Source organism: Chaetodon auriga, chromosome 11 (assembly GCF_051107435.1).
Source record: "Chaetodon auriga isolate fChaAug3 chromosome 11, fChaAug3.hap1, whole genome shotgun sequence".
Lineage (NCBI taxonomy): Eukaryota > Metazoa > Chordata > Actinopteri > Chaetodontiformes > Chaetodontidae > Chaetodon > Chaetodon auriga.
The window spans coordinates 19975132-19992702 of NC_135084.1; the positions used below are offsets into that span (position 1 = coordinate 19975132).

Consider the following 17571-nt stretch of genomic DNA (forward strand, 5'->3'; position numbering starts at 1 on the left):
TAAAAGACACCAAAAATCTATATTTGCAGATATATTTGCAGTGGTGAAACATATGTCAGACAAGAACAATGCTTTACAAATCTGTCACAAAAAAGAAAAAGAGTGTTTAATAATCGTATGACAAGCAATAAAACATGAAATTGAAAAGACCTTTCTCTTCAGGGAGACTATTAAACCTACACGTTTCTGTAGCTAATGACGATGCACCTGAACGCAACTGTGCACTCAGGAATCTTTGTTGTATTAGATGTTTAGTCCCATACATCAACAGACTGTCTTTCCTCCTGTCTGTGGCTGTCAGAGATGCAGAAACACTGGTACCGTTGTGCACCTGTGGGTTATGGTGGTTAACAAGTTTTATTATCAGTGACTGAGCCAGCTGTGAGGCCTGTGGTCTACCAGAGCAGACGCTGCAACAGAAGAACAGTTTGTCGCATTTGACTTGCTGGTTTTGCATGTGTGAGACAAAGAGGCATGATGCATTTGGACGACATGAATGGACAAATACTTATTTTTGCACCCTTGGTGACACTTTTTGCAATTTGTTCATTTTAAGGCTGCAAAAAATGATCATTTTCACGACTCATTAATCTGCTTAAGTTGTTCACAGATGTTGTCAGTGAATATTTTCCTTGAACACGGCAGGGGCAGAAGGAAATCAGAGGTCAGACATCCAGAGCTTTGCCGTCAGAGAAGAACATGTCGTCTCGTCTGCAAACCCCTGCGCTGACTCACTTTCCCTTTCCTTTCTCCTCCCTGCGGAAAGACTCCTCGTTCTGTGTTGTGCCAACAGCGCTGGACCTCAGCTCCTTTCCTATCTCCTCTTGCAGGGAACAGAAACTCGATCACCTGACAGGTTGGATTCATGAGCTAAGAGCTCACCTATTAAAGTTCAGGCCCAAAGCTCTTGCTCCAGAGATGTACAATGTCACCTTAGCTGATTTCACAAATACCCATAATTATTTTTTTGATGAGGTCCTTGGGCCCTTGGAAACTGATCTGACTCCTATAATAAATAACGCTGACCATTGAACTCTTTCCACGGGTTCCTCACTGGGTCACATGTTGGCTGAATCACAGGTCGGGATGATCAATGGTTGATGAAAGCCAAACGCCGCAGTCATCAGCACATGGAAAAACCCAGAAGAGACAATTGGTGCACTCTGTTGTTCCAAACCAGCAGGTGGTTCAGTATGAGCAAGCCTCTCATTTCCTCGCTGTCCAAATCTCTTACGACATGACCGTGCAGGGGATGGTCAGATGCAGCGCGTGCTGAGAAGAGCTCAGGAAAAAAAAAAGAAGAAGAAACCTCTGGATTGTTTCTGAGTGAAGGAATCTCACATGAGCTCAAAGCTTCCCCTCAATCAATGAAGATGAACACATCCCTCGTTAAATGCTCTGAATCAGTCATACTAATGTGACTCCACTGTGAAATTTCTTCATAAATTCTGACAAAGATGAAAAGGTTTAAAAATACTTTCTTGGAAACTTTCCTCTCAAATTTGAAGATACCAATATTTTCACACATTAAAGCAGCCTCAGACAAGCCACCATGACTGGCTTGTTGCCACGACTGCAGTTGCACGAACACAGTTTGTTAACTTTTGATCAGCATGACTATTTTGCAGAAGTGGAAAGTAACTAAGGACATTTCCTGTACTCAGGTACTGTACTACAAATCTGAGATACTTGCCATTTTGTACTGCTACTCCATTACAAGTGAAAGGGGAATATTGTGCTTTTTACTCCACTACAGATATTTAAAAACTGTGCTTATTTAAGAAATGAAGATTTCACACAGGAAACATATGATAAGCTTTTAAAATATGAACAACCCAAAAGTACATTATGTAGTTAATATTATCTCCACCTTGACCAGCTACAACAGTAAAATCCTGCTCACATATTAGTACATCAGTGGTAATAATGTCTTAAAAAACAGACATTGACACTCAAAAGGGGCCATTTTTCGGCATTTCTGACTTTTCATTCACTTCAGATTCAGCTAAATTAAAAACAAATTCCATTTACCTCATTATTGTACATCAAGACATTCTACATCTGTATTTTGTTTTCTTTACTCTTTTATTTTCCTTTACTGCTGTTTATGCTTGCTTATGTGCTCAGTGTGCATAGATATTGTTGTGTTATGCGCTCTTTGTTTGGTTTTCTGATAATTAACAATGTCTTTGCTTAATTTGTTTAATTAAGGAGAGGACTCTGCATTAGGCTTCCTGCACTGTATGTCCTGTATTTCCTATTGAATGTATCTGTATTCTCATTTTCATGCAAATAAACTGCACTAAACTTAATGATAACAAAGTATTTTACACTCTGTTACTACTTTTACTTAAGTAATGTCAGTATAACTCTCTCAACAACAGTTAAACCACCTTTTAAAAGACCTTTGAACATACGTGTATTAAATGTATACTCGGATTCCCATAAAAGAAGACTTAAAGCTTAAAAACTTCAGTATCCATTGCCCTCCTTGGGAGGCTCATAAATCATCTCAGATTAGAGAGTCTGCACTGAGGCCCCTTCCTCAGATACGTTTATGCCATCTGACTCGAGTCAATATGAGCTGAAGATTACTGGCAAGATGTTGAGAAACAAGCTAAAAGAGGAGTCTGACTCACTGAGACTTTGACTGAGAATAACCCTCACAAAGTAAAAAAAAAAAAAAAAGAAAAGAAAAGAAAAAAAGAGCTGACACAAGCTTTTGCTCCTGAGTGGTCATGTCACTGCAGCTCTTTGTGCAACACTCCTGCCATCTTTAAAAAAAAGAAAAAAGAAAAAAGAAAAATCTGTGACTTTGTGACTCAGAGTAAATGCAACATATGTACCTGTGGTTGAATTCAGCATGGGATCTTTGTCACATGTCTTCCTCCATGCCTTTCCTGTTCACCACGGTGTCGCATCAAAGCAAAGCAAAATAACCACCAACATGTCTGAGCTCTCGAAAAGCTGCTGCTTTAACAAACACTAACAACAATTTAAATCATTTCATACACAGTGTTTGATGTTGGCCTGCAGCAGCAGAGCACGGTCTCTGTTTTAAAAAGGCAGTGTACATCTAAGAGTGTGTGTTTATGATGATCCCAATCACGTTTGCCTCTTGCACCCCTGTCTATTGGTGATCCGGCTACCTCACTTTAATCCATAATACATACCTACACACGTCCTCCAGTCATACGTCTCTTGGGTTCTGACGGTGTGGCCAGTCCCTCACAGTGACTTCTGAACCCAGATCGTTCCTGCAGAGCCCCAGAAGCCTCCGGGCCCCTTCCTGGTATGATGTGGCAGAACAGCGGGGAGAACCCTGAGGAGAACTGTGAAGGGGAACATCTCAATGTTCTTCAGGCTCTTCTTCTCAGTGGAAAGCACCTCAGAGGCAGATCGAAACCCACCCCCACTGAAAATCAATCGATAGAGCTTTGCGTAGGGGTCAGGGCTGACATTAACTTCACATTGTTCGATTGTCATGTGTCTCTTTTAAGGGCAACCACTCGAAAGACTCCTCTGAAAGTTAACCTGGAGAGAGACAGCGATGTGGGCTGAACAGGTGGAAGAGGAAGGAGCCACAGGAGCTGATTTACTGATCAAGCCTGACCTCTAGTGGTGATCACGTAGAAGCACAGAGAAATGGAAGACAAACACAGACCCCATCAAACAAAAGACAGGAATGACCACATTGAAATATTGAGGCAGCAACCAGGATGGACGTGTCTCATACCTTCACAATAAGAGCACAGGAAAGAAAGAAAATCATGATATACTTTCGTCATTAGTAGGATTGCTAGTCTGAAAATGGAAAGCTAATTTCATTTTATTTTGAATTTTAGACCCCTCTGAAATACACTAGCTCCATGATGACTGCCTGGTGAGGTGGAAAGTAAATAAGTTACTTGAGTACAGTTTTTATGTGCTTTACATACTTTTACTTCTTTTTACTTGTCTGACTGCTGTCATTTTTTACATTAAGAGTTGACATTAACAAACATATGAGACACTTACGGCATGGCGTTAAATGTTAAGGTAGTAGTAGTAATAATAATAATAATAACAATAACAGTTAAAGATAAAAATGAATATACATTTGTGTTGCTGAGGTTCTTTCTTCTGCCCTTTCCCACAGATCATGTCATAATCCCTCTTGTGACTCTTTGGAGGGGAACCACAGGATTGAACGACCTGACCTCCACCAGCTATGACAGTAAAATGCTATTTACACACTGATGTATCAGTATTAACCATCTAATCATGTCAGAATAATGTTAACAGTCACAGGGACATTTTTGGTCAAGAAGAGTACTTTTTATCCTTTAAGAACATTTTGCTGATAATGTGTCTCTAATGGACTATTTTTTAGATTGGTTTATCTTTAATTAAGTAAAGAATCTGAATACTTCTTCCACCACTGCTATTCAATGGACTGTAAATGTAATCAAGTTCAATTTTTGCAGTCATGTAAAATAAAACTCCCCACCCGGGGTCCAAACCCCCACTAGGGGTCGCCAAAGCTTTATGGGGAATTGCGAGGCCTTCTTGATTTTCAGGGTTGTGAGAAAACCTTTGTTGTTATTTTTATCGTTATATAGACAGTTATAAAGATACAGTGCGGATTATTTTGAGATCATAACACAAGCTCTATTCACAGAGCCTTCGCTCTCCGCTAAAAAGACTCATCCTGCATTAGAAAAGCACACAGTTAAAACAACCAAAGTCTGTCACAGAGAAGGAAACAATGACACTATTAAAAAAAGAAAAGAAAAAAGAAGCCTATTAAGCATTGTTAAAAAAAATCAAAGAGCAATTCATAATATATACTTAAAGTTCCTAAAAACATCAGGAAATCTCACTTCTGATGCAATATTCACAGGAAAAACCTCAAAATTCATCCAAATCATTTGCATTACACTAGTGTTCACTTTTTGGGTTATTCTGTGCTGTTATTGTCATGCACTGAATATAGTATGAAATATCCATAAAATATGTCTCTTAGTCAGGGGTCATGAGTTCACTCAATGATAGAAAAGAGGCTCCTGAATGAAAAAGGTTTAGACTCAGTGTGAATTAATGTAAAGCTTAGCCAAATGTGATTTATTGGCAGAGGGCGTTTCCATCTGGTTCTAGTGGAGGTAAATGTTAATAATATAGCTGCAGCTGCTATAGAAGCGCTTCATGCTCGAACACGTCGATCCCTGTCAATGCTGCCCTGAGATTTACTGTAAAGCAAAATGAGGCGTGATGCGACTGGCAGACGAACGCTGGGGAAAAAGCACAGTGCCTTCTTTGGTGTCTGTCTTGCTCTTGCTTGTTCTCCTGCCTAACTTTCACTCTCTCATCTACTTTCCTTTACTCTCCACCCTTCTGTCCCTCACACTACATTTCTCACCCTCATGTCTCTTTGCGTGCCCTCTGGACTCTGTTCTCTCCACCCCTTTCACAGAGAAACCAGAGCTGTCAAGACATGCTGAGCAAAGTCTAATTCTCACCGAGGCCTGTTCCAGGGTGGGGCTCTCTGGGTGTGTCCGTGACTCATATCTGTGGATCTGCGCCTTGTTTATCAGCTATGTTCCTCTATGCGTCTGCATTTGTGTGTGCGATGACAACCCCACATGCGTATGAGCACAGACACTGAGACGGGAACATCATTAACATGCAGGCTGCAACAGGATCTTCTGCCTGACCTCATTCACGTTATAGACAAAAATCTCAAACTTGCATGTAGATTTGGCTCGCAGATGATAAAAAAGTACATTTTGGGCGTTGGCAAGATATTTATTTTGATGTTTATCTGCAGTGGCTCTTGAGAAATTTGATCATCTTTATTGCGGAAACAGGATTATGACACATTTGCACACCATTTTAAAAAACTCCCTCCGTCCCCTTTATCCTTTCCTCCTCTTTCTAATGTTTATTTCCTGCATCCTGCTGCTCCTCTCTCACACTCTTCATCCCTACGAACGTAAACATGGCCGCTGCAGTGCAAGAATGAATCGGGAAATGAAACCGCTTCCAAAAAAAAGAAACTCTTTATTGCATAAAAATTCACAGACTACCAAAAATAATCAATTCATACTACAGTAGAAGAAGAGCTGAAGTGATTTCCAGATGAATGTTAATAAGACATTCTCTACAGCACAGTAAATACCCATGCAGTGAATAAGCTGGCGTCGAAAACACAGTCATGCCCGTATGTAAAAGCATGTTTTGCAGTTTCTTCAAGCGTAAACCTGCCTGAATCTGCCCTCACTGTCAGTTAAAACTTCTGCAAATTACAATATTACTGCAGCTAATTTGCTTGACAAACAACTCGAAAGACTTGACTGCTAATCTAAGATCAATCATCATGTTTCGTTCACGGTCCTCAGAACTCTCTGGAATATGTTGGAAAAACAAAATAACTTGGTCTTGTGTGAGCATGTATTTGGTCTTGGCATGAGCAGCCATGCGACTGGTGACAGGGATTAAGCAGGAGTCAGTAAAACCAGAGTGACGAGTCTGAAAGGACATTCAAGGACTCACGACGCTGAGGAAGCTAAGGCACAGGCTGAACACACAGTAACATCAGGAGATTGTGCACCTTGGTCTCGGTGTCTCGCCAAACCAGCAGATGGTCAGCCACAGGAGCATTATCAAAACTTATGAAGGCTTTGAGAAAACACACGATGGGTCATCTGTCTGTCTGACTGAAAGAGACATTTTAATCTTTCAATTAACTCAAGTGTTTTGGTCTTCTCTCTAAATGAACCCACTCCGAGGCAGGAAAAGCACAACATGAGCTTCTGAGTTTATATTGTTCCCTTAAAAGCAAAGACTATTTTTGACATTTAGTAAATATTACAAAAAGTCTGGGTCAAGATGGAAAAAAAGCTCTCAAATTGTTTTCTAAATGTGCATGAGACAGATTAATCATCAAAGTCAATGAGAATATATTAAATTTGCTTCCACTTTAGAGTGACGGAGAAGCAGGAAATGCAGTCACAGCGTCTACTCATGAAGTGTGTTATTAGCAGTGTTCGGGACAGATACAAAGACAGCACAGCAAACTCCCACAGTTATACCCCTTTTTGATGAGTAAATAAGAATAAAAAAAAAAATCTGGAGACAAACAGCAGATAAGATTTGTCAAAAAAATGCATAAAAAAGGTGCAAACACGACTGTTAAACCACACGTACAGATCCATACAGTTCCATAGCTTACATTCAGCCTCTGAGTCCAAACCTTTGCTTCCTTCTTATCTTATGCACAGCAACACACAGAGGACAAGAAACGCTTTGAAGAACAAAGAAAAAGTAATTATAATAAATGGGGAGAAACCGAATGAAGATTAATGATTCCTTTTTTCCTATTTTGGTCTGAAACACTACCAAAGTTTATAGACATCTCAGATAAAGCAGGCTTGAGCTATGCTTTACACATAATTACATCCCTTAGGTTAAGTGCACTTGGGTGATCTTGCATTGACAATTAGAGGTAAAAAAGTACGGATAAAATAAGGAATATGTTTCACTCAAATGCAGAATGTGGGGGAAAAAACATTTTGATGACGCTGACTTGATCTAAAATAGAGGTCTGTACACTAACAGATGCGACATCCAATCACAGTCCACTTCAAATGAATGAATCACCGCTTGCTTCTGCCTTCACTCTTGGATGGTGGAGGAAGGTTTTTCCAATGCAGGAACCAAAATTAACCGAACTAAGCCGTCGTGGATCTTTGGTGAAATGGTACAGTGTAAAAACGTTCGATGGCCGGCACAGATCTGGCTCTGAGTGAAGGGTGGAAATGGCTGTAATTGGGCCGGTGTGCAGGTTTTGTCTTTAAGCAGAGGAGTAGATGTATTTGGTCTTGGCCAGGCCGGTCAGCTCGTCCTCGTAGCGCGGCAGGCAGCAGAAGAGGATGGCACAGCCGATGCAGAGGATGGTGGCGCCCCAGCCGAAGCCGTAGGCCCAGGTGTAGTAATAATGGCCCTCGAAGATCAACTCGTTGAATTTGACGGGGTAGATGATCAGCGCGATGACCTGGAGAACCACTGCAGAGGGAGAGAGAGAGGAGTTAGACGACAGCACAGAGCAGGAAACAGAAACATTGTACAGTCAGTCGCACAGCTGGCGGGACAAACAGACTGTACTAACAGCAAGCTGTGGAAAATACCTTCACACGAGTGTGTTAGAGTGACATCAACGAATCAGCACCTACGAGGTGAGTCAGAATTCGCAGCAGCGATCAGATCTGGCCCTGAAACACGTGCTGGCACTGATGGCTGCTGTCAGAGTTTCCAGAAAGGTGTTCTGGAGAAAGGTGTGACACCGACATGCCCCGCGAAAGTGTCTTTATCCGTTAAGAAAAGGTACGGCAGGCACTGAGTCAGGCGTGATTCAGGGACGGTTTGATTTAATCAGAAACACCCTGACCATTTCTGAATTTGACTCAAAACAAGTTGATTGGCGTTTTTGCCCTGTGAGGTGAGGAGGATGAACAGCACGTCACCAGTGACTCGATGGAGTCGAATCATTGGTGACGTGCTGCTGCCTTTTGTTTATATGTTTTATACGTCTAGATTGTTTTCATTTGAGCTGCCTTAACAATGAGTCCTGGTTATGAATATTTAATCCAGCGTAAACATCATAAAGCTTCAATGACGAGCTGGAACAAGTATTCAGCATTTTAAGTTTCCCTTAAAATATTGCACTTTAATTAAATTACCACCAAATGACCATCAGATTACATCAACGCGTGTTGGTCAATGATCTCAGAGGATTCATCCAACCCACAGATCAGAGACACGTCTATTATTTCTGATAAGTGTCGAGCTGGTGAGATGAAAGCACGACAGAGGGATCAGTAAATATGGCTCTAATCCGGTTACTCTTTTCTAATCTTCCTCTTCTCCGACTGATAAAAGAGTCACTCTGTGCCACCGGTGGGAGCCAAGCGCTAATTTCCTCTGTTGCCACAACAGTGTGACACCAACAAACCGCATTCAAGCGTCTGCCTGGCACGTTTAAACAGACGTCACTGTCCCGGCGAGCTGTGACTGGCTGTCTCACCTGCCAGCTTGACTCTGTTTGTCTCTTGTTCTCAGAACATGAGTCAGTCGGATAAACAATAAACCAGATGTTCTCATGGTAACGTCACCAAAAACCTCACCCTTCCGCGCTCCCGTGGCGAGCGTCTAACTTTCGGCTCCGTCCGCTCCCCTCGTCTCTCACTGCTTCTCCTTTGACATCATCATCTGTCACTGAAAGTTTGACTTCCACGTTAACTCCTCTGCTCTTACACATGCTGCTAACCTTCGTCTGTCTGCCCGACCTTGATGTCTAACACGCTCTGCCTCAGTCTGATGAAACACTAATCCCACAAACCTCATAAACCCTCATTTTATAAAGGAGCTTTTAATGACTTTTGGTCAAATTTAGTGAAAAACCTGATATTAAGATACACATATTGATCATTAACTAGTTGATTATTAGCCCTCATATTAACTCATTATTGTCTTATTCCAGGGGTTAGTTAGTAAGATCGTAATTCATGTACAACATCTGGTTATTGAGGGAAAACTCGTCTAATTTATGGCCTAGCAGATGTAGAACATGAGTAACAATAAGTGCTTTATAATGACTAATAAAGAGCCAATATGCTACTAATATCTATGCTAGTAAGCAGCTACTTACTGGTGAATATGTGTACTCAGCTATTTTTTATTTTTTTAATTTTTCAGTTCAGAATTAAGTTGATTTTATCTCTGGCTGCTTATGTTTAGACATTTAGCATCTGATAACTTTGGCTTCTTCTGTTCAACGGTTCAAGGAAGGAACTCGTATCTTATCAGCACCGGTGGAGTAAAACACAAAACTCAACCAGACTTTCGGCTGGTGGTGTCAAATCAGGTCAATAGTTTCAGTTTTACACAACAAGGTTTTGAGATTTGTGCCACCACAGTACAAGTGAGATGAAACGAATGAAAAAATACTCTTAAATAATTCAGCAGTAATATGTCTGTCTCGACACAACGTCCCAGCCACTCTCCCTGTGAAGGGACGACTTCCTCTGTGAAGAGCAGCCTCAAAAACCTCGCTTTACTACCACGAGGGTCAAGTGAGAAAATACGCTTGTTTTTAGTGATTTGGGAGGACTGTTCCTTTAATCCAACCAGCCATCTCTCCGAGGCCGTTCCCTGAAACTGCGTTTAAATTGCTGCAGTTAAAGTCTCCACATGCGAGCATAAACATGTTCTCTGAGGATGAAGATCAAGCCCTCAACCTGTGAGCCCTGAGGTGTCTCTCTTATCAGCTGTAGTCATTTAAGGTGGAGTGTTTCATTACATTTTCCAACGAAGTACAACTGGAACAGGTTGAGTCTGGATGACGTGCTTCGCTTGTTGTCTTTCAATTTTACTCCTCTTAAAATAACAAAGCGCAGATTTTTGTGCCGCCAACCCCACCTGACTCCGCTTCAAACACTGAGGATTTATCAGCAGCCCGCAGTCACGCTCGCCAGAATTCAGTCTGACCGTAAGCCTGTTCAGACGTGTGTGCATCTTACCGACAATGATCAGCATTACTCCTATAACAGGCAGAAGAGAGATGTTGAGCGAGCAGCACAGAGCCACACAGGAGATGATGAAGGCGATGATGAGGATGATGAGGCCGATGATCATCAGAGCAGCCACTGCCTGGGCCCAAGCTGCAGTCCAACACAAACAAACAGGAAAATAAGTTAGAAATACTCAGAAATACTTCTTCATCGTTTTCATAGAACTCTTTTAGAATTTCAGGTTATTTTTGGAGCATTGTTCCTTGATTTTCTCGTCATGGTTTATCAGGTTTCTGTTTATCAAGAGGAAAATGTCCTCCTGCTTCCAGGTTGCAAGTTGTATACACGCAGGGACAAAGCTGACAAATCGTTATCATTTCAACGCTTCCCTATTGATCAGCAAATGGAAAGACAGTCAATAATGAAAATCCACATTTTAATGTAAAAACATACACAACATATTTAATAACCCATGTTAAGACAAGAGCTAACATTAGCATTCAACCTCTTTCTAGGTAACATTACTGTTTGCTAGTGTTACACGATCTACAGGACAGGTGTAAGACAATTGTCAAATACCAACACACATCTATTTAAGCCTGGAGGTAAAATGCACTGGATGTAATCAGGCTTCAGAGCGTATCAGGTGTCTGAAACTCAACCTACGTCTTTGTGTAGAAGCACAGAATTCAAAGCAGCAACTGCTAAATTCAAGTAAATTCAAACGATATGACCATTTCTGTCTGATTAGTGTGCAGGTTGCTGGTTTCTTTAGGTGCTCAGTTTTTGTTGCTTTCTTCCTGAAAATGAGTGGACGTGTTGTGCAAAGCGTCTTTCGTCGCTGTCGCTGCTGAGCTCTGTCTCACGGCGAGGAGCGTGACCACATCCCACGAGGTCAGCGAGGTTCAAGCTGATAAAGAGAGCGACGGAGACGGCCTGGTTCTTGCTACACACACCAGCCACACCCTCAACAGCAACACTTTCGGTTTTCCGATCTGAGGACACGGCCTCTATAATTACAAAGGAACGCGAAGCACTGATACCGTCTAAAACAAACAGCTCCCATCGTGCCTGGTTACAGATCTTTGTACCAAAAAACTGTAACTAAAACAACAATTATTTATAAATAACTCTAAAGACTAATGTCGCACTAGTGCAGATAATGCGACCGTCTTTCTATATGGTAAAACTACACCGAAGTCCAGTGGCTGGAACACACTGTCACACCCGATTTACTGTTACTGGATCTGACAACACCCTAAATCATTCATACAGGTGTGTGTGCGTTCAGGTAAAACTCTACCCACCTCAGCCTGAGGTGTTTCTGTCATCATGCACACAGTGACACACGGCAGACTAGTTGGACTGGTTCAATGTTCCTCACGGTGGATTCTTTAACATTACCATGTCAGGACCAGAATAATGAATTCTCTTATCTTGTGCATTATCAACACTTTACTGCAGGGGAGGGAGCGGCTTATCTGTAGCTCAAAAAATAAAGAAGAGCCAGCTGAACATTCTGTTAATTGGATTATTACAAAACATCATCGCAGCAGAGAAAGTTCAAGCAGACAAACACACAAAAATAATGTAAATAAATAAAAAGCTGCAGCCTCCATCATAGTTTGTTTGAATCACCCCTGCAGCAGGTCAGCTTGTCCATCCAGGAAGACTGAATGACTGCCGAAAATCCGCTTGGTATATTACCAAGTATCATGCAACCGACTGAAGATTCAGTCAAATGGTTTCTGTTTCAAGCACAAGACAATAATTATCTTAGCGTTCCTGCACGCAGCGGCGATAATCCCTCATCTGCACTGTGAAGATTTTTAATTCAGTAAAAGTGTTTGGGCTCAACCTCAACCTGCATGTGGGCACGTCTGCATTACTTACATTCATGAGAAAACAAAGGAGGGAAGGAACTCTAGTTGTTGCCGTCATATAAAATCTGTCAAAGTCCTTTAAAATGCTTCCAAACGTTCTTCTCACATTGTTCTCTTCACGCCTGGATGCTTCCGGTTCTGCCTCCCTCAGTGACTGTGTTCCTTCGTGAGGACTTCTCTTATACATACATTACATGTTGAAGTGTGTGTGTGTGTGTGTGTGTGTGTGTGTGTGTGTGTGTCCTAGGGCCTGCTGCGTCCTCACGGCTGTGTGTTTGTCTCTGGGGAATGTTGTGTAGTTACTATGCATTGTGAAAACGTCTGGGTGTGTCTGTGGGTGAGCACCATAAACCGCCTGCCTCGATCACTCCTACATAATGCCATCCAGCTGTTCAGCATCTGTTTCTTCTTCTGATCGAAACTAACAGAGATCAGGCTTCACTGCTGCGCTTTTACACTGGAGGAGGAAAACCGTGGCTTTTTCATGAAAACACACCTCTGAATTGTGCAAGTTAATACACTCTCAGACACAATTCGACTCTCCCACACGCACTGCATGAAGCTTTGGCCGTGACAAATGTGTTTGCTCTGAAGCTTGTATTCAGACCAGCCCTGGCCATACAGTCAAGGATAATATTCATCAAAACCTCTTAGAAAAGGGCTTTCATGCAGGCAGCAGGGATCAACTTGACACCCTGCACTTTCCTTGAAAAGATTTTAATGGGACACCTGCCCAGCCAGTAGCTCTTGGTGCTGGGAACACAGTGCCAACGTTTTAATCCAGGCTTTATGAAGCGCTTTTACTCGGTGAAAAGGGAAAACCTTTGAGTTTACAGTCATGTGACTGGAATTCAGCAGTAGAGGTACAAGAAAGTGAGCCATGTGTTCGTCTGTACATGTAGGAGCAGGCGATGTGGATGAAATCTATGGTGATACACAGAGGCTTTCAGAGCTCGAACAAACACGCAATTAACTGATGATGTGCTTTATATGATGGTAAACTGGATATCTTTGGGTTTTGGTCAGATTAAATAAGGAATCTAAAGACAGCACTTGGAGCTCTGGGAGATTATCTTTATGTTCTGACTGCTTTTAATTGAGGAAAATCAGTGAATTGATAGCAACAGTAATGGTTGTTAATTTTCCAGAAAATCAACTGGAGAAGCTGTTCATGGAGAAAACACCCAGACTAGAATGAATTTTGGAGCATTAATCATGTAAAAAAATCAAATGTTGCCAAAAAGCTGCACCTTAATATGACTGGTAGGACCAAATGTTTTATTGTCGTTGTCATATGGCCCTGCCCATGTGCAATGATTCATATGGACCCAGCAATTATCTGCTCTTCATACACTTTGCCACTGGCACACTCAGACATGAAAACGTGTTTATTCTTGTAGTGCGCAGGAAAGCTGCAGTGAGTAAAGCCTTCACGGCGACACCGGGGGCGGCCCGAACCGTGCGACATCGTCCTGCATCTGCTCCTGCAGACTGGGCCGGTCATGTTTGTTTCCTCATTTCTCACTTCACCAACATATCCCCACAAGTATTTAGGCCAAGTATGCTCAGAGGGAGATCTGGGCAAAAATGCATCCTAGATGGAGCCAGCAGTCTTCTGGCAGCTGTGGTGATCTTTTGTTTAACCACTTCAGTCCTGCTGAGACTGAAGGAGACTCATCGAAAACAGGAGGAGCAGCAGCGCAAAAGAACCAAACTGCTTGATGCGAAACTTCAAGGCTGGAAAATACTTGAAGCAGCAACTTGTGCATCATGAGAGCTAAATGAAAACATTTGTGTTTTAGCCTCTTCGGTTCCCACTCGTCACTGTCTGTACAACGGCTCTCCACTGCTGCTGTCACGGAGCCAAGATGGAGTAAAAAAAAAGTGAAGCCTGGAATTCATCCCTTTCTTTTAACCAAGTTCCCATCAGATCAGCATTAACAAACACACAGGGACACACGCACGTGATGGAACCCCAAAACACAAAGAGATGCATGTTTCTCCACCTAACGCAGAGAGGTCAAACCACATTGAAGAGGAGTTTCTTTAATTTTTTTCTTTGCTCTCAGCTTGCATCGAACGATTATTTTCATTATCGATTAATCTGCTTATTATTTTCTCAGTTTATCCTTTGGTTTACGTAATGTCACAACATGCTTTTTTGTTTGACCAACAGTCCAAAACCTCCCAAAAAATCCAATTTACTGTCACCTAAGAGCAAAAAAAAAGCAGCAAATTCTCATATCACAGAACGTGGAAGCATCAAAACTTTGCCTATTTTGTTTGAAAAACGAATGAAATGATTCCAAACGATTGATTTTATTTCCACCACTTCACATCACATCACTGCGATACGTGCAGCAGAGCTCGTCAGGGGTTACACAAAGACTTTCATTCTTGAGGTTGGGGTTTGCGGTTAGCGCTTCAGAGTTTCTGGCGACCACACCGTAAATAACAAAAGCAAACTATGAGGGAATATTTGGCCGTTTGGAGCCGATTAAGGACTCAGCAGAAGCATTTAAACCATTATTGCCTCTTTTCATACCAGCAACTGTTTTGTGAAGCAAGCTGGTCAGAAATCACCAATTAGATGAAGGAGAGAAGGATCTCTGGGAACGTGTACATTGGGAGATCACAACATGGAGCAGCCATTAGCTCCTCCTGGTGACTCCCACAGAGTCTGATAAGGGGCAACAATCCAGCCTTTGTGGATGACGGTGGGGGTGGAATAACACAAACACAACCTGAGAGGGCCAGAACAGAAGCCTGGTCTGTTCGCTTATTGTTCGACATCATTTCAGAGGAGCTCCTGAATGTCCACTGAAGGAAAAGCTCATTAACATGTTCTCTATAAATAGCCATATTTGTGTAAACAGGTCTCCACAGCCATCTTATCTGCTCTGCTTCTGTCTTTCCTGGTGTGTCGGTCACAAACTATTTCAAACAGTCCAAACCAGCCAGAGGCCTGATTCAGACTCCACTGTATGTTCTTTCAAAGCTTAAAGCCACATTTTCACTCTTTTCCCCCAAATGACTCCCTTAAGAAGGTTAAGAGCCCTCCGTGGAGAACTATCAGCATTCATCTTCTGCTTTTTAGCCTGCAGGAAAAACAAGTTTAAGAAGGAAAAAACAAGCTAAACACAGCTGCTGCTCTAGCTAGGAATGCACTGCCACTGTCGGTTTCATAAGATTTTATCCAGCTGTGCGCCTGAATCTTTCTGAGATGACACCGGCCTGCAGCTCACATTCAATCTCTGTGTATATTAAAATCAGATTAAAAGACGAAAATGTGCCGGCAGCAGGAGGTGAAAGAAGAAGCCAAAGGTAACTGAGCTGCTGTGATCGGCATCACAACCTGTTCTACAGGAGGAGCAAAGCATTCTGACAGGTGCCAAAATGAAGGTAAAAAAAAAAAAAAAAGGAAAACTTGTGGTTTTTTTTACATGTTACAAGCTTCTGTTCATGTTCTTAAACCCTCCTTTCCATCTTACTGCACAGTATGAGGAGGAGGTGTCTCTCCTTCCTTTTTTTTCCCCATTTGTGAGCCTGGAAATCCCATTGAAACACTTTTGTGACATTGGGCTGTACAAATCAACTTAACTCACAAGGAGGGAGACATTTCAAACACGGCGGAGGCAAAGTCAACTTGCAGAAGAGGCTGTTCGGGTGTTTTATACAACACCTGCATGAAAGCTCTCGGCTGTGCTTGCCTGTGTTGGGAGTTATAAATCAGATAGTGAAGAGCAAAGTTCAGGCCGCCTGGCAGAGAGTTGCAGGCCTCTTCAATCCCTCAGCCGGGACTTTTTAGTTGTTGGCAGAGGTCGAGTCCTTCAGGTTGCAATGCGTGATTGCTGAATGTCACACCCCAACGACACGTCCACTGAATCAGCTCATGTTATTGGCTGTATTTTCTCTATATTCTCTATATTCGTGCTATTCGCTCTTGTCCTACTGTTTTGTGTGCCGTGTGTACTTACGGAACTCCATGAGCGACTTGTGGTCCCATTGGTCATTCCTGCCTCGGTACTGGTACCACATACTGGCGTAGTGAGACTTGGCGTCCTCGTCCTCGACCCATCCCGAGGTAGCGGCGATGGCGATGATGTCAAAAATAATGGCGAAGAGCAGCAGCAGGGGCACGATCCACCTGCATCGGGGGTAGGCGATCCCACAGCGAAACATGACCGACGATCGGAGTGTGTGGAGCGGGACAGAGAGAGGGCAGAGGTGTTGGCGAGCGCAGCGCGGTCCGTCCGATTATATACTGCCTCTTGTGCGTCTTTGCGCAAAGCCTGTGTCAGAGGGTGTGGTGTGGATACCAGCTAGACACCCCACCCGAGTGTGTAATGCAACCTGTTTCGGGACATGAAGGGCTGGGCTTTTCTGGCTTAAGCTGAATCAGGCCCAGCCCCGTTCATTGTGTCATATTACACCTACAAACTGCAGCTGCCGAGGCGCCTTTTTCACCTGCGTCCCGACTCCCTGCGATGGTTTTCAGTGGTAAATTTGGTCATTTTTAGGTTTTAGAATCTAAACAGGTGACTGTAGACTGGGTGGTGAGTGGGTGGAGTGTCAGAGGCAAAGTACAAATGGAGAGAAACGAGACAGAAAGTGAGAAGCTGCAGTACTGAGAACAGCCACAAGGGGGCAGTGCACGGAAAACTAGTTATGAGGGAAAATACATAATTATTTTATTTCTCCTTTGTAGTTAATTTCCTCTTCCCTTTACAAAAAGGTTAATGGATATTTTTATCCAAGTCAGTCTGAGGTAGTGACGTGCCAACATGGGTATTTGTCAGTACTTCAGCAAGTATTCAGATCCCATTCTTAAGTAGAAGTATGAATACCACAGTGTAAAAAGGAAAAGTCATGCATTAAAAATATTTTTAAAGTAAAAGTATTTAAGTGTAATCAAGAAAATTGACTTAAAGTATTACAAGCGAAAGCACTCGGCCCCTGTGACTGTCGTGCTGTCATGATTACTCAAAGTGACACCTTCACTGTTCCAGTTCAGTCCACACCTCAAGATTATAGAGTGACTGAAAGGAAAGTCCTCACGTGTTTCTGCACCAAAAAGGGCTTTATGAAAATGGTTGGTGATTAATTCTCAGTCTAGTGACTAACTGATTATTTGACTAATT

The 17571-nt window shown here is 42.4% G+C and overlaps 1 protein-coding gene across 1 annotated transcript; it reads right to left on the reverse strand.

Annotated features, from left to right (window-relative positions):
- Positions 1 to 6019: 6019 nt before the first annotated feature.
- On the reverse strand, positions 6020 to 17050 carry perp (p53 apoptosis effector related to pmp22). The gene is made up of 3 exons (XM_076743630.1): positions 16408 to 17050; positions 10557 to 10697; positions 6020 to 8043 (listed from the first exon to the last, which is right to left on the reverse strand). The coding sequence occupies exons 1-3, from the start codon at positions 16610 to 16612 to the stop codon at positions 7832 to 7834; spliced, it is 558 nt and encodes a 185-aa protein (XP_076599745.1). The 5' UTR covers positions 16613 to 17050; the 3' UTR covers positions 6020 to 7831.
- Positions 17051 to 17571: the final 521 nt, after the last annotated feature.

What these genes read in the sequence shown, in the direction of transcription:
- perp (XM_076743630.1), bottom strand. Translation starts at nt 16,612, where the DNA reads ATGTTTCGCTGTGGGATCGCCTACCCCCGATGCAGGTGGATCGTGCCC. An exon ending in CAAGTCGCTCATGGAGTTCC is followed by an intron (nt 10,698 to 16,407) that starts GTAAGTACACAC and finishes GTTGGACTGCAG; the next exon opens with CTTGGGCCCAGGCAGTGGCT. An exon ending in AGTAATGCTGATCATTGTCG is followed by an intron (nt 8,044 to 10,556) that starts GTAAGATGCACA and finishes CTCCCTCTGCAG; the next exon opens with TGGTTCTCCAGGTCATCGCG.